Source organism: Natrix helvetica (assembly GCF_964273705.1).
Source record: "Natrix helvetica genome assembly, chromosome: 2".
Classification (NCBI taxonomy): Eukaryota; Metazoa; Chordata; class Lepidosauria; order Squamata; family Natricidae; genus Natrix; species Natrix helvetica.
In genome coordinates, this window is record NC_138552.1 from 67,985,617 (window position 1) to 68,008,470 (window position 22,854).

Below are 22,854 nucleotides of genomic sequence, written 5' to 3' on the forward strand. Positions count from 1 at the left end.
ATGAATAATTATCGTTAGAGATTGCCTCAGCAGATGACTCCTAAAATGTGACTCCCATGACATTATGTATTTTTCCATTAGCACATCCAAGGTGGATTTGCTTTCTCTAGATGGCTGTACAGTAGTCAGAATAAAATACTAATAAGCCCCCGCTAGCATGAAAAAAAATTGATTACAATTACACTGGCATTTCCCTGGGTTACCCAATTAACACTGCAGCTTCCTTTCTTGGTATCCCGAGTCGTCTTCCATGCTATTTATAGTATATATCAGATATAGTGGTTGGAATGTACTGAAAAATGGGACTTGAGAAAATCTAATTTCAAATCTTTACCTGTTCAGTTTCAGTGAATGATTGTGGTGAGCAGTTGCTACAATCATCTCCAAGGAAAAGAAAATCATAGTTTGCCTAACCTTCCCTGGGGAATATTAATAAATAGATATATACAGTTTCACCTTCACCCCTCAAGATGCCACTATAGAGCATTGCATGCCAAAACAACTAAACGTATATTTTCTTCCTCCATGCCATCATTCTGCTATATACCTAACTCCTATAGCACTGTATTCTGCCCAAAGATATTTACCCATGTAGTAGGCTGTGTTGCTATTATCCTTGTCATCTTGTCATCCTCCTCATCTTTCTCACCACTCATCTTTCCTACTACCTTCTCTTATTGGATATATTATGATTTATCAATGGTTGTCTTATGATTTATGATTATATCTTATGATTTATGATCTATGGCCTATCACTTTGTTGTTTGTATGTACACCGAGAGCTTATGCATGGGAGACAAATTCCTTGTGTGTCCAACCACACATGGCAAATAAAGAATTCTATTCCATTAATAGTGATGTTTTATTTTCATTTTAAATGAAATATTGTAAAAAGTCTTTAGTTGATGAATAAACATCTACCTGCACCAATAAACTAGGTTATTTTTCTCTAGGGAAGAAGATTCATCTTAAGGATTGCCACTGCTTGAATGATGATTGGTTGATTGGTTTAGGAAAACATCACCCTGAGTGTTTCACTCTTGATCATTGCCATGATAAAGATCAGAGAATTTCTGAGGTTGGCCTAAAACAATTCTTCCAGTACTGTGAAGGATATCTCAAGGTAATGTCCACTTTAAATATAAAGCTTGTTTTGTTTTTGTAATTATAGCAAGTTGGGAAAATATTTATTATTTTTCATTATAATTTATCTAGATTTTAAATTATACTATTCTATGTGAAACATAATATAAGGAAAATAAGAAATAAAGTTTCTACACACACTACTGGATCCCGATGCTCACAATGGGCCATTTTCTTTCTAGTTTAATACAATATCAGTAATATTGATTTCACAAAATTAAAAATATATTCTATTGAAAACCAAGCTCTATGCACTTCAGTATGGTTTCTATATTTACATTAATTCTGATTTGCAATGAAACATGAATAAGATTAGTTTGGATATTTTTATCTAATTGGTTTCTTATAGAATTTCTTCCATCCAAGAGCTGGGACCGAGATCTTATTTAATTCTAAGTTCTCAAAGAGGTACTACCTTAAGTAAAAATTTTAAAGCTCCAAGGACTGTAAGGAAGAGCGAAAAGTCCTGTAATATGCATAAAAGTTCACTCATACATGTTAGATTTGACCCCAAATATAAAGCTGACCAAACCAGATTCTTGGGTATAGCCTTGAACACATCTTCTGTGCTGCAGCCTTGTGAATGGTCCCAATTCTTTGCTCCTGACATTAATCTGGTCAACTAAAATTCCACTCTACATTGATGCCAGATAAGGATCAATGGAATTCAGGAGGGTTGGACTTAGAACGCTTGTGGGAACGCAGTGACTCTAAGCGGATTATTCCCAGAGATTTAAAATACTCAAGCAAAAAGCAAGAAAATTTTACAAATTTTCATACACATACTGCCCATAGGATATATGAAATTTCTCCCAGTGTATTGAATAACCTGATAAATTACTAGCATTGTATAATATAAGTAATTTTTGTACAATGTACAGTATAATTATCAATAAGACATAGTATGCCATCTGCATTAATGACAGCTTGCATTCAGTCCCCTTGTTGTTATACTGAGCATGCCTTCCTTTTGTTTAATAAGGCAAACAAGTGGTTCCAAAATCAAATTAAAAACAAAAGGACATCTATGACAAGCTCATAAGACATCTTGATAGATAAAAAGGTAATTCTATTTGTAGTAACACTTCCATATTAAAGGCCATTTCACAATAAGACCAGAACAGCTGATTTCAATTTTTCTGAATAATGAGTAACCTAATTGTAAAAATTGTAATTCAGGATGTTATGATAACAAACCGGCGGTCTGCTATAAGCGATATAATTTTAGAATGTGGTATTAGAAATGAGAGCTAGATGTTGGATCTAATTTTCTGTTGAGGTCATCCCAAGAGGTCATGTATATGGAGTAAGGCAGTATTTGTTCTTTCTCCATGCTTTGCTCTTGCAAAAAGAGTAAATTAATTTAACTATCTCCAGGTATGCACTTATTTTATCTTCATGCTGGAAGTATGTTGGTCAACATCTAGTTCTTCTAACATGCCACACTGCCTGATCCAGAACTGGAAAGATCTATCAGGTAGTGCCTATTTTTTTTCTTTGAGATTGGAAAATGAAATCCAATCAATCCAAGATGTCAAGCTAGAAGCCCCAAGATTTCAACTCAAATTAATTAATCCTGTTTCTATTTCAAGAAATGTTTTCTTACATGAGTCATTTGTCATCCCTCATCTAGCATCAGTATCCCAGTCAGATTTATTAATGTTCAGATGGCATTTTATGATGAGAAAAGTCCAGGAGAGGCTAGTTTCTTATTAAAAGATTATAACAGACAGTACATTTATCAAACTGCAAAATGAAACTTAGAAATTAATAACATTATAAATAGAATAAATACAAATTTAAAAGAAAAGCGATGTTTGATTTATTGTTAAATTTTCGCAAGGCGTGTCTTTCTGACTCATTCCACAAATTATATATTGTTAGCGCTACTGAGATCAAGAGGGGGCTTTTGTTTATCCCTGCAGTATAAACATTCTGAGAAATGATGATGGAAGCTGACAGAAAAACTGGAAAGAACAAAAACATATTAAAAACTGCAGATACAGTATCTCTCCCCCCCTTCCCCTCCTTTCTTTTGTCTCTCGTAAACTATGTAGAGTTGAAATGTTGCTGTGAGGCACAGAACATGAAGTTGAAGCAATAGTATTTATTGGAATCTGAATAATCTTTATGAATTTTCAATTCTTTGATTTGATTGTTGCAAAAAACTGTCTAGAATTTAATTTGAAAGGAAGCTTATTGTAATAAACTTTTATTTTCTTCTAACTATCCTGTTGTAAACATAAACAATGGGATTGGGTGGGTGATTTAGATTCAAGGGATGATTTAGATTCAAGGGATGATTTAGAAAATACATAGGTTTGCATGGAGCATCTTTTAGCAATTTCTTAAACCAAACACATTTTTCCCCAGGGTCACATTATAGTTGTGAGATTCCAGGAAACGAAGCAGCTGCTTTAAGCTTACAATTTCCAAGTACCCTTTTTGCTTTACAACTGAAGTGTGGCACTGCCCTAAAATAAACAATAAATGATTCTGATTTGATGTATAAGGAATGCTAATAAAAATTATCGTTTCAGTCAATTCATTGCAATTTCCTCCCCCCCCCCTTTTTATTTATTTAGGAACTGAATATAAAAAACTGCAGTGGTTCTGGATATAAAGGGGACAGGATTCTGCTTCATGCAAGCACCTTTTGCCATAACCTGGCAGTTGTAGATATAAGTTGGACAGGAGCTACTGATTTTGGACTCGATGCCTTAGTCAAAGGTTCTAGAAGGTATCTAAATTCCCCCCACCCTGAAAATACCTTTGTCTCCAAATACTTTTACCACCATTTTGTACAATCAGTTGCAAAACAATAGGAAAAGCCAATTAAATTAATCATATCTAAGATTATATAGGAGTGTCTTACAGTTTGGAATGCCCTGCCCTGCTTTTTATCAGAATACTTCTGTTTCACTCAACACATTGTTCTATTCTCTCCATAAGACATTAGTAATTTATTGTTGTTTCGATTTCCCTCTGTTTTTCTGTGCCCCTCTATTATTTCTGCTAATCGGGATGTTTCTCCTGAGAATTCCACTCACTCATGTCATGGTTACCTTATGGCTTGACTACTGAAAACACTCTGTATGAGGTCTTCTCTTGAAGAAATCAGGAAGCTTAAGATGGTCTAATGCAGCAGGGCAGGCAGAGTTGGGCATATCTTGATATGCCCATGTAAGATCTCTGTTTTGTGAGCGGTACAAGCCAGTTTGTTTCCAGGTGCTGGTTATTACCTATAAAAACTGACATGACATAGGGCTTGGTTACCTGAGGAACCACTTGTCTTCCACATTATCTGCTTTGCCAATTTGATCTGGCAAGACTGGCACACTCTAGGGCAGGGGTCTCCAACCTTGGCAACTTTAGGCCTGGTGAACTCCAACTCCCAGAATTCCCAACCAGCTTTGCTGGCAGTTGAAGTCCTCCACGCTTAAAGTTGCCTAGATTGGAGACCCCTGCTCTAGGCTCTCTAAGTTAAACCATACTGTGTACTGGAAACCTATAAATATGGTTTCTCAGTGCCTGCTGTTTAGGATGACTCCCAAGTTCTGGACAGCCCCACATAGCTGGCGTTTTGAAGGGCCTTAAAAACCTGGATCTGCCCTGATTTTTTGCAAGGATGAGTGAAGCAAGGATCCATACTGGTTTTCCTAAATGTAGTTAATCCAGTAAAAGATAATTGCTTATTTTTCATTAATTTTCATTAAATATCAAATTATGGAATTTAAGTTGTGCTATTTTTAGTATCTACTTCAGAGGAAGCTTATTGATTAAAGTGGGACTGACTTTTAAATAGATATACCTGCATGGTTAATTTTATAGAAACTAAACTTTGGTCCCACTTTGACAGAATTCGTGTATTTTTTTTAAATCTAGCTTTTTGAAACATTATTTGGTTTAATTCCCTAAATCTGCTAAGGTGAAAACAAGTCACATTATAATTTAGCATGATGAATATCTACAATATTGTAAGTTCAGTATTCATATTGTTTCATTTACTATAAAAAAATAAATGAGATCAGTACAGGTGCCTATATTTGAGACCACTTATATCTTATATTATAGTTTCCTAATCAGAACATAGTCATTGTAAGAAAATCTGAAATTTTATAGAAGAAAATACTTGTATAAAAGTAACTAAAGTAACTAAAGAGTGTAATAGGAAAGTAATTCTTCTACATGGATAGATGTGTGAAATTTGCTCCTCAGATTTTCCTGCACATCAGAAAGTCAACATCTGCAATATAAGAAACAGGCTCAAATCAACTAAATTGCACAATACTTTTTTTTATTAAAAATGCAAGTAATTGCTATTGTTCCTTTAGTTTACGGTATTTTTCTGCTAATGGATGCCACATTACCAATGAGTCAGTAATGGCCTTGATTGGAAAGCATGGAAAAAGGTAAGGCATATGCCAACTAAAATTGTTAATCAAAATCCAGTACAAGGTGGTTGCATTATTGCTTTAATTTAGAAGGGTACATAAGGCATTTCCTAATTTCTATAAAAATTGGGCTTTATACTATAGGACAAAAGTCAAATCCATGAGTTTAAATCTAGACCACATAGACCGTTCTAATTGAGTCCAGATTTTTGCAGGAAACCATCCTTGACTAATTGGTTAGCTTTCATTTTAATACATCCAAGCAAAGAACACTCCACTACCTCACTGTGTAATTTGTTCACTTAACAAACTACTCTGATCTTTAGGAAGCGATCTCCATCTCAATTCAGTGGAATTTACTTAACTTTAACTTTAATCCTGTCATGGCTAGTATCAAGAATATCTGATACTGTGCTTTTGTGCCTATTCCCAGCTTTTAATAATTAAATCGTCAATAAAGTAAGTTAGAAAGTTTGTGGACTATGTTTGATAAAATATATCCCCTAGCATAAATTAGGGAAATTAAAAATCCCCCATCACAATTATTCTATGTATCTTTGAAAATTCTAGAGTTTATTTTTATATAACACACATCTGTTTGTGCTTGTGTTGTGATAGTGATCATCAGTAATAGTATTACTTGTGTTCATTCTTCCATATATTTTAATCCAGTATAGTGTAGTATCACTAAATTCACTCCTTGGGTTTCTGAGGAGATATGGATTTTTTTTAAAACCTACAACTGTCTTTTAATATTTCTATTAATTCCTTTTTAATAAATTGTGTTTTTCAGTTCTATTCTAGTTGTAGAAATCATACGATCCAGGTTTCCATTATTCTTGCTATGCTTTCTTTTACTCTGTTCATCTTATTTTATTTCCCATAATCTGAACATTAGTGCTTAGACCTAGGTCACAAATTTTATAAAATAACTTTCTGATTTTTTTATTATGTAGTTTCAAAGGCCCTTATATTGCGACAGAAAAAATAGCTTACTATGCTTAAACTACTTTTACTAATTTTTGTGGATAGCAGTGCAATAGTCTATTATCTAGATAATTCAGACTGTGATCCCACAAGCCTTTCTCTCTTGGACATCATGTCATTCACCTGTCTTTTGTGAAGTGCTTTCTGTGGATTCCCTTTGAATAAATGAGACTATAAATGAATAAATGAGACTATAAATGAATAAATGAAAAGACTAGGTTATTGAGTTGCCTTCCTTATCTGTTAAATTATGATATGATTGTAGCTGTACCTATGTCCCTGTCGGTACGGCTTGGGAGAAGCAACAATTGTTTATGAACGTGCTAAATCTTGGATTCCTGATTCTTACTCCTGGTGTTTAACATACAGAATTTCACAAGCTCACTGACCCTGTTAACATATATGCTTGCTTCAGTTCTTTGTAAATATTTTTTAATGTAGAAGAGTACTTGTAGCTCAGGGTTGAACTATGAGATCCCTGGTGCTCTCTAAAGCTCGATTGTTTTCTGTCAGATGTTTCCTTATCCAACCAGGTAACACATCAGTTCAAAGATCTATATCTTATCTTTTATTCTACAGTGTCTCTTCTCTTGAAGGCTCAAACGTAGAATCTTCTCAGAAAGCTTTATCTGAGCTCTGACAGTACAGAATGTCCTCTGTCTTTTATTCCTGATTCTCTCCTGCTTTTTTAATTGTCTTCTTTATAGACAGTTGCATCCATTGTCAGCAACTTCGGTAAGCCCTTCTTTCATTTAATCAGAAACATCTTCACTGCTGTCATCAGCTGATGTTCAACCAATGATTGCTCTGGTCTTCTCACTTTTTAGCTGGATACCACTAATATTTACATACTGCAAATACAATGCCAGTTTGTTTCCAGGAAGAAACATAAGCATGCTTACAAGCACTACAAGTGATGACGGCAAATGTTGGAAATCTTATTTTAAGTCAATCATGTTGCCATCATTCAAGTACCTTGTAGCAATTTGAACTTGTATGTGAATTGGTTGTTTGGCTTGCCTTAATGACAAGAAGAGCTTTAATACTACATTATTTCTGTATAATGTATTATATTGCTAATATAGGTCATCATTTTTTCTTAGAGAAAAGGTTGTAGTTTTCAGTACTTTAAATAAGTTCTGGTCTCAGAAGAGAAAGCAAAACCTTATAAATGCCTTATTTATTTTGCATTTTTATCACATAATGCCTTAATAATTTAGATCTTGTAATAGGTACAGCATATATGCAGGGTTCACTAAAAAAGAAGCCATCATACCATCTCCTTGTTTTCTTGTCTTAACTGTATGCATATTCACTTCAAGATGAAAGTCATGGTTTGTTTTTTGGAACAAATCACAAGTTGATGTCATGTGTTGATATACAGACTCTGGCTTACTATTTTTGAAAACAAAATCGTACCTCATTCCTGATTTAGACTTTAGGAAGCTGAAGGCAAACTTGACTGTATGTTATTTCATGATTTTATTTTCACCTACATTAAGATTTGCATCTTTGCCTGAGATAGAAGTTAACTTCTTTCTACCTGTACAAGTTATCTTTATCTTCACAAGCAAAACATTTAATTACAGTTAGTCTTTATGGTTAATTTGAACGGTATAATGTATGTTATGTACTTGAATAAAAACATTTATATAAAACCAAATACAGTGCAAACATTAGCAATTGTTTATATTCCCATTTGGTTACCTAGCAGATGGTAATCAGAGTCCCTCAATGTGACTTCCTTTCCTACAAACTGTACACAAACTTTTTTCTTTTCCAATTATGAAGAACTGATGGCCTTTTGAATTTTTTTACTCTTCTCTAGTGGACAACTTTTCATACTGTTCAGAGCCCACTTTTGAGCAGAATAAAGGTCTGTTGAAAGGTCTAAAAACAGTGGAGTGGGAGAAGCAGGAATAACTAGCTGAAAACATAGAGAAGGAGAATTTTTAATAATGGTAGGAAAGTTTCTAAGTATTTTTTCTTAGGTGCTTCTTAGACCTTACTGTGTAACCTTGTAAGATAGATCAATATATGATCTGGCAGGAAAAGGAATGAAGCTGAGAGACAGTTACAAGTCTGAGGCTATTTAATGGGTCTGAGCTGAATAACAATTCCCAAATTTCTAAGGCTAATTTGTCATTTGTGGTTTATTTTGGCACAACAAAATCCTGCCAAGTCACTTTTTTCTTGATCGAATGACGTTGGCTTTATCTTGTGCAAAGCTGAAGATTTCAACAATTATATGCTGATGCTTCAGGACCCTAAAAATATTAATTTTCCATGTTAAATGTGTCATCTAACCAAACACTGCAAATTTGTTCTTTTTTCTGTCTCATTTTTTCTGTTGGATATGGCCAATTCACCATTTATCACTCACCAGGGAAATTACAGAGAGAAGCCTATTTTGAAGGGGGAAGGGCATTTTTATGAATTGTTTATCTTACATACAGTATGTTCTTATTTTCTTTTCATGTAGGTAATTGAAAATTGCCAAATAAATAATCCCACATCATATAAAAAGCATGTGCTTTCTGAAATCAGTTATAATATAAAAATATAGTTACTGTAATCCTACCTGATTAGTTTATTAGTTAATTTATCAATAACTTGTTCAGACTTAGACCAAGATATTATAATATCAATAATTTCATATTTTGTTTTTAGACGCTTCTCATGTTAAAACTGGGGAGTGATATTATCTTTAAGAACTTATCTTAAAAAAATTGAATGGCTAATATTGAAGGATATTGCTAATTTCCTTATGTTCTTTTCTAGCCTTAAGAAACTGGAAATGTTTGGCTGTCAAGCAATTACGGACAAATGCTTGAAATCAATTTCTACTAAATGTCTAGGTCTAGAGGTTCTGAATATTGGCAGAGTTCATAGAATTTCGCAGGACAGTTTAGTGCAAATGGTAAATTCATTGCAACAGCTTACTTGCCTCAATGTCACAGGCCTTGAAATGGTAAGAGCTGTTTATTTATTTCACCCATTTCCCTCCGTTAATTATTTCTTTTTTGCTTGTGTTCAATTTATCATATTATATATGTCAAAGATTGACAACTTAAAAATGTAATCCCTGGAAGAAATAAATTTTACACTTAATAGGCTTATTGACTAAAATATTCTAATGCAAGGTTTTTTTTAAAGTTCTAAATTAGTTTTCTCCCAGCCTGGTATGCCCTCTTCTGATGATAAGACACAGACTGGATCGAGAGAAGGTCAACCTGCCACTATATTTATTCGTTTATAAATTTATTATTTATAAATTTGTTAAATTTATATGCTGCCCATCTTACTGTTAAGTGACTTTGGATGACTTACAATGTCATAAAAGCAAAATACAAAATATTAAAACATTAAATATTAAAAGTAACATAAATTTGATGAGTTAGAAACTGGAATTCAATGGGGTAGGGGATGGGGATTTTTTTGTAATCTATTAATGAGTTCCAATGTGGAATGTTCGCATCAGAAGCCCAGACCAATCAGCAGAGCCAGTTTGAGGCTCTTTTAAAAGGAGAAGAGAGTGGGAGCAGATCTCATTTTGAGGAGGATGTTCTAGAGCAGCAGTGTCAAACTGGCGGCCCATGGGTTGGATGTGTCACATGCAGGCCATGCCCATCCCAGCTCCGCGAAGGGGAAAAACATCACAATGTATCACATGACGGCAGTGTGACGCTGCACGTTTTACACCTGTTTTCTAGAGTGTGGATCAGAAAAAGTCCTCATTCAGGATCCTTCCAGCCAGAATTCTTTAACAAAAGGGCCCACAACATGCCTCTTCTGCTGGAACAAGTAGGATGAGCCAATCCCATTGAAATGAGATAGTTCCGCAGGTAGCCTGGACCCATGCCATAAAGTAGTTTAAAGATTATAACCAACAGCTTGAATTGAATTTGGAAGCAAACCAGCAACCAGTACAGTTTGTGAAATAGCAGTGTTAAATGTACCCCTCTAGGGGATCCTAGAACTACCCACACGGCTGCTTTCTATGCAAGATGTAGCTTCCAAACACACTTCCAGGATAGTAGCAGAATGCACTGCAGTAATCCAGGATATGAGTGATTGAGCAGCAACTTTGGAGCAAGGTGCTATTTTAAGTATCCAGAACCCAAGTCATGCTAGGCTTTATCTGGATTTGCAGCTGAAAGTCAATGCAACAGGTGTAACAGATTAACTGCAGAATGTTTATAATGAATTATGATATCTGTGCAAAGGCCCTCCTTGCCAAAGCTGTCACTTGCACTTCAAGCAAGAGCCAAGAGTCAGGAGGCCCCTCCGGTTACACATAAATTATGTCTGAGGAATACCTTATCCAGAATAACCTTGTCCAATATTACTGCCAATGGGACTTCTTGTATTACTAACCACTGAGACTTGACTGGGTTAGACCTGAGCCTTTTCTTCCCTATTTGAATACTAATGGAATTCAGTCTCTAGAACAGGGCCCCAACCACATCGCCAGTTCAATCTAGAGTTGAGATATACAGCTGTATGTCATTCATATTGTCAGGGTTCCAATTAACACCCGCAACTAAAGAAGACTCCCAACTAAAGAAGACGCCAAGGCTAGTGATTCCTCAAAGATCCATTTTATTAGAGATGTCATATTGGCATCTGAGAGTCCCAGGTTTTCCCCACCCAAAAGAAAGTCAAAGATCCATCCCCTGCACCCACAAGTCCATCACATGGTCCAATCATTTCAATGGCTCAACTAGAGACCACCCAACTAGAGACTGTCCCCAGTCTCTCCCATCGAGGTGCAAGCTGAATGTCCTTGACTGCCATAGAAAAGAATGTTGTTATGGCTAATCTTCCACCGGCTCCTAGCAATGCCTCCTCCCATTTTTCCGGGCACTAAATGTGGCAGCCCTGCAGCTCCAACAAAAAAGATAGCTTCCAGGACTGACACATATATTGATATATTTCTAAAATAGTTAAGAAAGTAGTACCATGGACTTATATATAAACCTATAAAAAGAGTAATGGGAAAATGTATGCCAATACACATTGAACATGAATCTATAAATAATATACTGGAGCTGGTTTCCTTATTGTACTGGGAATAAAGAACTTGACTTGCAGTGAATAGCTCTGTTCTATTATTGAAAGACAATCCTCCCCATTGCCTTATTTCTTGCTTTTGTCTTGTCTTGGGCTGCAGATGAGGGATTCTCTAGTACATTCTATTTTGAAGAAATGTCCTAAACTGGATTGTTTGGTTCTTAATTTGTGTTCTCACATAACTGACATCAGTCTAATTGAAATTAGCATTTATTTGCCAGGGATCAGGTAAGATAATATGTTGCAAAGGCGCTTGTCCTTGAATTTATATATTTTGGCATTATTTAAATAATTTTCAGTGATGTTACATCCTAGTTACGTTGACATTTTGTTTTGCCTTTTTGCTGTTTGTGGCCTCAAATGCATTAAACAAGCCCTTGAAGCTGTACTGGATTGCGCTATATCTGTGGCAACTACTTAACATTTTGTTGTGCTATCAAATATATATGGTTTTGAAAAGTAAAATATAAAAGTGTATTAGATTCTTAACATTTTTACATTTTAATAATAAATTTAAAATAAAGAACTGGAAAATAACTATAATTGAAGCTGAAAATCATAGAGTTGTGGTTACTATTGATCATAGTTTAAACCCGGAGAAGGAATCAAGTAACATGTATTCAATAAATAAAGTGTGGGTTTAGCAAGATTGCCTGTTTTGAAACTCATTTATAATCTATTTAATCAAAGAAGAGATCAGAAATCCTATAGTTGCACATCTCTGTGATAGTTAGATTGCTTTGCTTTGAATAAAAAAGTTGTCCAGTACTCTTCAACATCTTCATAAACAATTTAGATGTAGGAATAGAAGGGGAACTTATCAAATTTGCAGATGACACCAAGGCAGGGGGAATAGCCAATACTTAAGAAAATAGCTCAAGATTCAGAAAAAACCTTGACAGACTTGAAAAATGGGGCCTGTCAAACAAAATGCAATTTAGTGGTGAAAAAAGTAAGGATTTACACTTAGGCAAGAAAAACCAAATGCACAGGTATAGAAGAGATGGTACCTGGCTCAACGGCAGTAACTGTGAGAGGGATGTAGGAGGATTTAGTATGAGCCAGCAGTGTGCTGCAGATGCCAAGAAAGTTAATACAGTTCTAGGCTACATAAACAGGAATAGTATCAAGATCACATGAAGTATTAGTTGGAATACTGTGTCCAGTTCTGGTCTCTGCAATACAAAAAAGATGTTGAGACTCTAGGAGAATACAGAGAAGAGGGACAAAGATGATTAGGGTCTGAAAGCTAAAACATGATGAAAGGTTGTAGGAACTGGGTATTTCTAGTCTAACAAACAAAATGAAGGACTAAGGGTGACATGATAGCAGCCTTCCAATATTTGAAAGGTTGTCACAAAGAAGAGGGGGACAACATATTCTCCATAGCACTTGAAGGTAAGACAAGAAGTAATGTTGATCATTTGATCCTGGGATGCTGCTACCATCATAACCACATGCCATTTGCTAAGTGCCCAAATTTTCATCATGTGACTGTGGGGATGCTGCAATGATTGTTAAGTGCTGTTACCTTTTTCAGTGCTATGAACTTTGAACAGTCACTAAACAAATGGTTGTAAGTCAATTAGTATGTTACAGCATCCTAGGCTGTTGTGAAGAAGTCAATGCATATGAAGGTCAATACCAGCTAAAGAATTATGACAACTGTTATTTCACATTGTTGTGTATGTAGCGATAATTACAAATGTCAATAGAAACATCCTCAGTACAAAAAACTGTACATGAAACTAGGCTTCTATATTTTCTTTTCAGTTTGAAACGTCATGCAAACTAATAAAAATACAAATGAATAAAATAGCACTAAAGGATCAAATAATTATAACATTGATAATGGAGGGAAGAAAAAAAAATTAAAAAAGAGGTTGAAAATTATGAGCAGAATTATCCTGAAAATTGTATCTATGTTGTTCAAAAATATTCTCTGCCACTTGGTTGAAAGAACAACACCTCAAAATGCTGACAAGCAATGCTTACCAACAGTTTATCTTCTAAATAGCCAATTAGTTAACTGACATACCATGTAGCAGTAACACCCTATCTCTTTCAAATCTCTCTCACCTCCCCCCTTCCCAATGTACCTAGGAGCTAGTGTCTGTGTCAGTTTACTGCTTTTTACATCCTTTCAGGTACCTTGATGTTAATGGATGTAAAGACGTGAGTGATATTGGAGTTCAAGCTTTGGCAAGGAATTGCCATAAAATTTCTTATCTTGATTTGAGTTCCACAGCAATAAGCAAAAGAGGGTAAGATATTTGGTGAAAAATGTGCACATTTTAAAAAGAAAATAGGTGACAAAAATTAAGGCTGATCTTAAGGGTCTATTTAATATTAACTATATTGTCAGTGCAAGCAGTGACGTAATACTACCATTGATTAAAATTTGTTTTAAGCCACTTAAAGTTGTTATATAAAGAGGAAGGTGAGATATAAATCAGGAGTGGAATTCTACCGGTTTAACAACTGGTTTGTTGAGCATGTGTTTCGCAGTCTATGCCATGGTGGTGCAGTGGTTAGAGTGCAGTTGTACTGCAGGCTACTTCTGCTGACTGCCACCTGTCTCAATTTGGCAGTTCAAATCTCACCAAGCTCAAGGTTGACTCAGCCTTCAATTCTTCCGAGGACTCAATTCTTTACTCAATTCAGTAAAATAAGGACTCAAATTGTTGGGGACAATATGCTGACTCTGTAAACTGCTTAGAGGGGGCTGTAAAGCACTGTAAAGCAGTATATAAGTCTAAGTGCTATTGCTAATATTGTACAATGTACCCAAGATACTTGTCTAATGATCTCCTTTTCAAATCTTATAGTAAAAGCATAATGTAATTTGTTCTTGGATTTCAGGGTTTGCTTGTTGGCTAATTTCTGCTTTAATACCTTAGAGTGTCTGAAGCTTAGTTTCTGCAGGAATATCTCTCTAGATTCAGTTGCAAAACTATGTAAAAACTGCAAAAGGTGAGTGTAATTTAAACTGATGCTAAAGCCTCTCTAAAATTCAGACTATTAATTTTGGTGACTTGTTAATAAGCAGGGCGAGCTTGTTTTAACTATTGAAATGGAGGTGCAAGGAGAGATATCCCAGTGGTCTCCAGATGTTATAGATTATTGGTCATAATAATCAGGCTATTTAGAGCTTATAAACGGTGTTATTTAGTCCTCAGTATATGATATGTTTAAAATAATTAAAAAACTGCCAGGGGTTATGACCAAGATTTATTATATGAAAAAGATATGGGAAAAAGAAGAATAGGATCACTACTATTAGCCCATCTAAAAGACAAAGTAGTTTTAATGTCTTCCTACTTAATGAAATTTCTGGTTTCAATGTGTGATAACATCTTTAATTCTATTGATGTTCTTTTTTTCATTCCAACAGACTGCAAATACTTCACTTATATGGTTGCCGCTTTATACCTGATTTGGAATCCATTACAAAAGTTAATAAAACTGTTAAAATATTTCATGACCTGACAATTGCAACCGTGAAGTTGTTACCTGAATGAGAACTCTGCCAAATCTTTCAGCAATTGTCTAATGGATAGTTTAGTTTGACTATGATTTTTTAAAATGTGGTTAAAATGTAGAAACTTACCTTTATCCAATACTTCCTATTTGTGTTTCTTTGCCATCTGCGGAATAGTTAAAATGAAGAAAATCTTGTTAGAGCTGTTTTCAAGATATATTTCCAGTTTCTTTGATGATATTACTACCATCACCAAATTTGAATGACATGATGTTCTCAGATCTAACCTCTCCAGATATTGGATATTTAAATTAGAGCTGCATTCTGACTGATATCTCTTATAAAACCAATACCTACGCAATATATTTTGGAACAAAACCTTCTTTTGCTTTTTTTATGCAGAGAGCTTTGCCTTCATTGCTTGCACTATGGCTCATAAAAATAAATCGTCTTTTGTTGAATTTTTTTTTCTGCCAGTTCCTTGAATAACATGGGTTGTTCCTCTGGCTGCTAAACTGATGCCAATCCTACATAGGCGGAAACTGGCTGCCTGAATAATACATCAAGAACCATCTGTTTTGTAAGCTGCATTTTCTGTGACACTAAATGACACCATATTTGATCTTAAGAAGAGTCAAAGCAAAGGGCTTGAACATTATGGCAAGATAAATATCAGACTTCCCACAATATTGCATTTCTCTTGAGAGTCAAATGCAAATTTTTGATTAGAGTGTACCAATAACCTTTTGGTCACAGCATTTTCAGATAAGGTCGACACACTGTGTATCACAAGTGGATGCAAAATCTTGCTGTTAGATATTTTTCAATTTCCTAGGTTATACTAAGAAGACCAACCTAGCTACCTCAAATATCTCAGAAACCATCTCTGCTCTGGATGTCAATTACCTCAGAAGAAAATCGTCTAAGTCCTTTCATCTCATTAAGCTAAATTAGAATCTCCACAAAATGTTTCTTAAATCTGAAGCTTTTCCAAAACATCCTGTAACTATCACATTTACCTTATCATCATACTATAATGATTTTAGAAACCAATCCCTTATAAACAACCAATCAAATGTTTGGACACCAATTAAAAATTCTTAAGCAGATGCTTATATTTTGTATAGGAATACACAATTAAGAGAGGCAGAATACCAATTTCCATAGATATGGATGGTAGCTGTGGAAAACTATATGGCAACATCTTGCATTTTATTGTTTCAGATGGCAGGAACAGAACCAGGACATACTGTAAAAAAGGAAACAGAATTGAGTAGAAAATTACCAGAAAATTGCATATTTTAGAGTTAAGAGATGAAGACCAATGAAATGTAAATGTCTCGGGAGCAATGGGCTTTGTACAAGTGATATTCAAGAAGACATTGAAGAATCCATCAGTGACAGAAATGCTGTCAACGTGCTAATTCTTTTATCATGAAAATTTGATAATTACTTCTAAGCTCCCTTCCAAATCTAATATCTGATTCTAGGATTCCAGTATCAAAAATTAATTTCTTAGTGCCTTTCCTCCTAAATTATGTAACTTCTTTTCCTGTTGGAAGGTACCCCAAATCTGTTCTGTTAAATTAGGGGGAATACAACAGAATCTCATGTGCCTAAGGACATCATCTTCATTAGCACTCATCAAACTTCTATCCCACTGACAGAATTGTAAAATATATTGTTTAATTAAAGATTAAATGGAAATCTGGGATGATTTTTATTTACAGCAGAGTGGGCAATTAATTTTGCCAAGGGGCCACATGAGAAACTGGGACTGTTGTGGAAGGCCGAACCAATCGGGCTTTGAAGGTGCATAGGTGTACACACACACACATAGTTGCCTTCAAAATAAAGGCAATCCATGCAGGCTGGACAGGACAGCCAAAGGGTAGGATGTGGCCCAGGGGCTGTAAAGTGCCCAGGTCTGAGTTACAGCTATGCTTCTGAATCTATGTAAGACCAACAGGGAAAAAAATAATGAAAGGTTGCAATGCAGTGCTTGGAATCTAAAGGAAAGTTTTATTTATTAAAAAGTACCAACTTGGAAGAAAAAAGTTCCATTATTCTTCCAGACCATTCTAATTGGTGGGTTTTAGGAGGTTCACTTTGGGATAATTCTACTATATTCCTCCTCCAGAGTTTCCTGATCTTTCATTCTAGGGGTGGACTGGTGGCTCCCACATCAGTAGGATCCAAAATAAAAACAACGTCCCTAAGTTATCTAGGTTGTTTTGTTTATAGAATGATAGGGGTTTTTCTTTTACATACTGTAACGGTTGGTTGCCATAGTAAAGAACATCCTGTGCGGCTAAAGATGGGTAGGAAAATTCAAGTGTCCCAAATAGGAGAAAATGTTACTGTTAGCATAAAAAATTGTGTCTCAATTGAAATCATTAGTTTCTTGCCTTAAACTATTTGGAATTTTGATCTGTAGCAGTCTGTTTTCCTTTTCTGTGAAACATGATGTCTAAATCTTAAACGTTAAATTGGCATCATCAAAAATATCTCCCCAACTTAAAAGGCTTTTATTACCACTTGCTTGAATTGGCAATGCAGTCAATAAAATGTAGAACAGAGGTGTGTATGTGTGTGTGGAAAGTGAGATACTTAGATGGCACGAGCCTCCTAAAAGCCTTAGATGTCGCCCTCTGAGACCTTCAAATGCTATCAAATTGTAATCTATATTAAATGCTTGATTAGAAAACAAAGATTTAAGTAAATTTAATTACAGTTTAATTATATGAAATCAAATAGAGTTTTTGTGTTGGACTTACTTTTTTTGAGAAACATGCCTTTTGATATAGTTTTTTTTTTTTAGTTGTTTAAGGCATTGGGCTAGAAATCAAGATACTGTGAGTAGGACTTTGGACCAGTACCTCACTCTCTTCAGTTCAGCTCACCTCACTGGGTTACTACTGTGGGGAAAATAGGAGGAAGGAATATTAGTTATGTTCAATGCCTTGAGTTAAAGGCCAGATAAAAAATAACTCTTTCAGACATAAGGGACTTAAACCACAGAATCAATTTGAATCTCTCCCTTTATGGTACTAATTGAACATTTATGACATTTTATTTATCAAACTTACATAGCTGCCCATCTCAACGGAAGTGACTTTGTATGCCATACATGCATGCAAAGGATTCAACTAGATATAAGCTGTCTTTATTTATTACTGTATCTCACTTTTTGCCTCCTCGTTATTTCCATTTCAGCATATTGGTGGCCCTCAATTAATGACCCAAACCCATACTAACAACTCTGTAGATAAACAAAGCAGTCCCAGTTGTCATAAAATGAATCTTGGGGTTGTTAGGTGAAGATTACCTAGATTCAAGCAATCCCTGATTTGGTCTCTCCCAGCCCAGAACTTCAATTCTCCAACTACTTGGATAAGTTCTTCTATTCCTTCCATGCATCTTTCTCTCTCCTAATTCTGTTCTTTCAGCTGCCCTGAAGAGGCTGCTGTATTCCCCTGCCACCATCCCAGTGGACCTTCCTCCCCATCCTCTCGGGTGCAATCATCATGTTCTCTGCTAGGCGTGCCACCACTACTAAGAAGCACTGCCTCCTACTACAACAGTCATAAGGTTGAGGACTGGTTGCAAGTACATTTTTTTCAGTGGTGTTGTAACTCGGTGGTCACTAATTAATGGAAACTTAAGCAACGACTCTGTATTGTGAAATACTAAGAATCAGAACAGGTTATTGTTTAAGATAAATGTGTCATTAAGTTTCTCTACGATCTTAATGCAATGGCTATTTTTAAAATAAAAATACATTTTTTAAAAATGAGCATTTTACTGTGATAACGTAGGTGTTACAATCTTAAGTAACTTTTGATAAAGTATGGCTAAACAGAATTATGTCCAGAAACAAGCTTGGCAAGATAACATTTTCTCTAGTTATTCTTAATGAATCTCAATCTCACAAAACCAGTGTTACAAGTAAATGCCACTTCCTTTTCCAGAGTCTCAGGTGATTTATTTTGTGTTCACTGTTCTACAAGCAGAAAGGTCAGATGCTGCAATTTGTAGTGCCACTATTTCCTGAAACTTGTCCCAGCCCCCAATGTACATAAGATTGGGTTCCACATTTCAAAATGACGTTTTGTTGTGTTTAACTGTCACAAATTAATTTATGAGCTCGTAGATAGGGATTTTTTTTTTTACTATGAATGTAAAAACCAGGTAATCACAACCAAGTTAAATAAATGTATCATAAAACCTGTGCCATTACATATTCATGAATTTTGGTTCAAAAATGTTCCATCAGAAGAATCTTCTTTTCAAAAACAAGATCCATCCTCACCACTTCACAAAGAATGGGCCTCCAATTTGGTTGTCAAAGTGGAAATAATACGGGTAAAATAATAATGGTGTTTCATTTGCATCACAGCCCTATGTAAAGTGTATTTGCTTGGGGGAGAAGTCTAGTGAGGAACAAGGCTTCTCAGGTAGGAAAGCATTAAAATGGCAACCTTATGGGAAAAAGCAGGACAGCCACAAAGTGTATCCACCAATAATTTTTTTTCAAGGGAAGACTGCGTTGGCAGTTCCCCAAAAGTACGTTTTTCCTTCTCCAAAGTAAGTAGAATTAAAGTGACCCAAACGGGTATTTGCCAAGAGAAACCTGGCTGAGAGTAGAAGGTGAAGCCTATTTCTTGACAACGTGACTCTTGGCTTCTGGGTGTATTTAAGTTGATTATCAAGTTAACTTCTTTATAATTTGGGGCTTTCCGTTAACAGCGGTATCTGCTGCCCGCTTATTTAGAAGAAAACTGCGTCGAGGGGAACATCCTTCTCTAAGGGCCGCTTTTAAGCCTGCAGCCTACTGGATTAAGGAGGCCGGGGGCCAGAAAGGCAGCCGCCCGTCCCCCTCCTAGGCACAGTTGAATCGGTCTGTAGCAAAGGCTCCATTCGACTCGGGGCTATAGCCATTCCCTTGGCGCCTAGTCAATTAGCGTCGTCACCCTTGACTACGCAGCCAAGCCGCCTCTTTCCAGGATGCGGCGCTTTTGGCGGGCCGCAAAAGAAAGCTGCGCCGCGGGGAAACAATCGTCAGAAGTGGAATTCACACCTGTGACGGACCAGCCCCGTCCTCCCCGTTCCTACACGTCTGACGGGCCGCGGGGCGGTGACGCCCGGGGCGGGCGGACGCTCTCAAAGTAGTTCTCTCCACTGGGAGGCAGGGCGGGGGCTGGGGCGAAATTCTTGGAAGAACTTTTCCTCCTCGAGGGGTGGAGCGGAGAAGGGGCGGCCTTGGAAGGCAGCCGGCAGCAAAAGCACGGAATCAGGCGCGGAATCAGGTCTCGGCGTCTTTCCTTCCCGGATCGGGGTTCCCCGCCGCTTGGAGCCGTCGAGGCGTCTCCGCCAGCCCGCCGCCCTCCTTCGCCGTGCGATGGGCTCCTCCGCGGGGGAGCAGGTGGACTTGGACGAAGGCGGCCGGCTCCGCTCGCTCTTCCTGGCCTGCGATGTGAACGGTTCCGGCCGGATCGAGCGCGATGACTTCGGCTCGCTCTGCGCCGAGCTGCGGGTCCGGCCGGCGGAGGCCGAAGCTATTTTCCAGCGCCTGGACACTGACAGAGACGGCGCCATCACCTTCCACGAATTCGTTCGGGGGTTCCGCGGCGTCGTTCAACCGCAGAGGCGGCGGAGCGACTGCGAGGAGCTCCCCGGGGAAGAGAGCGACGCTTTCGGTGCCTTTGCCGGGATAGCGGTAGCGGCAGCGGCGGCGAGGGGATCTGCGGTGGGTCCCAGCCAGGCCTGGAGGGAATTTGAGCTTCGGCTCGGGGAGGAGGCGGGCTTCATTCCCAGGTAAGTCGCTGTTACTCCTCTGAAGGGAAAGGCGCGCCATAACCAACCCCAGAAGTTTTAGCCCTTACTTTTTTCAGTCACCCTTCAAAGGTAAAAAACGTTAAAAGTCCTTCTGAGTAGTTTCGCCTTTTATTTTCCGGAAGATACAAGCCTGTTAACAAATCGCTTTAAGCAAACCTAAAGCTTTGTTTTCGGAATGGATAAAGGTTGCACCTGTTGAACTTCTGAACTATTACTTCAGCGATACGCAACGGCTATTGCGGGCAGCATTTGACCATATGATTATTATTATTTTTATTTCAGCCTTGCAATGGGTGGTAGTTGAGGATCATGTATTTTACTATTTTCACTCTTCATAGTATGGTAAACACTAGCTACCTTTTCTACAAGGAACTGGGAGTCAGTGTTTACCCTCTTATCAATGCAAAGGTGGTGAGGTAGGAGAGGCAGGGTATTTGTATTTGTGGCTTTGCTGGCATTCAAGCTCTTAAAATTTTAGGTAGTTGCCAATGAGTAACTGGCTTTCTGATGAAGCAGAGAAAGTCGGCTGCTGTTTTCACTCTAACTGGAAATAATCTTCTGCAGTTTTATCTCAGGCCTGCCTACCTCATAGCATAGTTTTTGTAAAAAAAAAAAGTATAAACTTTTAAATAAAAAGAACTCTAGTCCCTCCTCCTTCAGCATGTTTGGTATTTGCTGTTCCCATTAACAATCGTCCCTGTTAAAAGAAGTGGCATATGGTAGCATCACTAAAGAGCAGATGGCTAGAGAGGGCAGCAGAAAAATGACAGGGGAATTTTTGTTTTTGTTTTAATGATGCAACACATACCTTCGAAAACTCTCATCCAGCAAGCCTGCAAGGTGCCACGTTGCTCCTAGTCTTTTCTTGTTACTGCAAGTAAATAGAGGTGCTCTGCTCAGATTTCAAGTCTTTTCTTATGACTCTAAAGGAATCTCATTCTGTTTTCTCTTGGTACTGCCTACCACAGCTGATCATTTTGCAGTCTTCGGTCTTTTGCAGTCTTTTGTGGGAGTCCATCAAGCACATTTCCAAGCTAGTATACTTTCTTATACCTGTCCTGATTCTTCAAACAGCTGTTCCTGTGCAGTGAAAAGCAGACAAACAAATGGAAAACAAACCAACAGTCAAGTGAATTTAACCAAGTGGTAGTCCTGCTTGAAGTCAGATTTTTGATGTATTCAAAATCCTTTTTATAGTTGAAATCTGAAAAGTTTGTTGTCTAGCTGTTCGAAGATGTCAGTTTGCACCTACCGGTATATGGTTTTAGTATTGTGAAAATAATTATCTGGTTGAGTTTTGTATCATATCTCCCTGAGCTGTATCCTGAATGTCCAAATAACAAGCTTTCTTTCTCATGCTCTCACTGGAGCATGAGAACAAGACAATAATACAGTCTCTCTCTCTCTCTCTCTCTTTGAAATGCTATTTCCCAATATATTAGCACCATATTAGGAATATTGCCAACAAAAACAACATAGTATTCTCAAACAACTCTGGTTCCTTTGGAGAGCAGATTTTAGAACAGGGGTGTCCAAACTTGGGAACTTTAAGACTTGTGGACTTGGCTGGGGAATTCTGGGAGTTGAAGTCCACAAGTCTTAAAGTTCCCAAGTTCGGACACCCCTGTTTTAGAAGAATATTAAATGTCTATGGAGATTCTCAGTCATCCAGGTCCTGGTTGCCCCCAAAGTGTTTTTTCAAGAGGTAACTGGACCTTCTGCGAAACGTCTTCAAAGAAAAAACAGAAAGTCCAGTTGCCTTTTGAAAAAGCACTTTTGGGGACATCGAAGGATATTATATAATTAGGAACTTTCAGAACAAGAGTCAAAACATCCTTCAGGCTGTGTTCCTCTGTCTTGATTCATATTTAACCAAGTACATTAAATTTCACTCAATTTGAACTGATTTCATGACACTCTCAAGTAAGGTGCTCAAGA

General features: G+C 37.0%; 2 protein-coding genes across 2 annotated transcripts in view; both read left to right on the forward strand.

Annotated features, from left to right (window-relative positions):
* Nucleotides 1-16,762, forward strand: part of LOC309387930 (uncharacterized protein) — a 39,996-nt gene extending 23,234 nt beyond the window's left edge. The window contains exons 7-14 of the mRNA XM_081944863.1: nucleotides 954-1,123; nucleotides 3,729-3,883; nucleotides 5,478-5,555; nucleotides 9,306-9,495; nucleotides 11,698-11,825; nucleotides 13,745-13,861; nucleotides 14,460-14,570; nucleotides 14,992-16,762. Of these exons, the coding sequence (XP_081800989.1) occupies nucleotides 954-1,123; nucleotides 3,729-3,883; nucleotides 5,478-5,555; nucleotides 9,306-9,495; nucleotides 11,698-11,825; nucleotides 13,745-13,861; nucleotides 14,460-14,570; nucleotides 14,992-15,118 (1,076 nt within the window). The 3' untranslated portion in view covers nucleotides 15,119-16,762. The remainder of the gene's footprint in view (nucleotides 1-953; nucleotides 1,124-3,728; nucleotides 3,884-5,477; nucleotides 5,556-9,305; nucleotides 9,496-11,697; nucleotides 11,826-13,744; nucleotides 13,862-14,459; nucleotides 14,571-14,991) is intronic.
* Nucleotides 16,763-19,932: 3,170 nt separating this feature from the next.
* The window catches only part of RASEF (RAS and EF-hand domain containing), a 46,933-nt gene continuing 44,011 nt past the window's right edge, over nucleotides 19,933-22,854 (forward strand). The window contains exon 1 of the mRNA XM_081944864.1: nucleotides 19,933-20,895. Within this exon, the coding sequence (XP_081800990.1) occupies nucleotides 20,480-20,895 (416 nt within the window). The 5' untranslated portion in view covers nucleotides 19,933-20,479. The remainder of the gene's footprint in view (nucleotides 20,896-22,854) is intronic.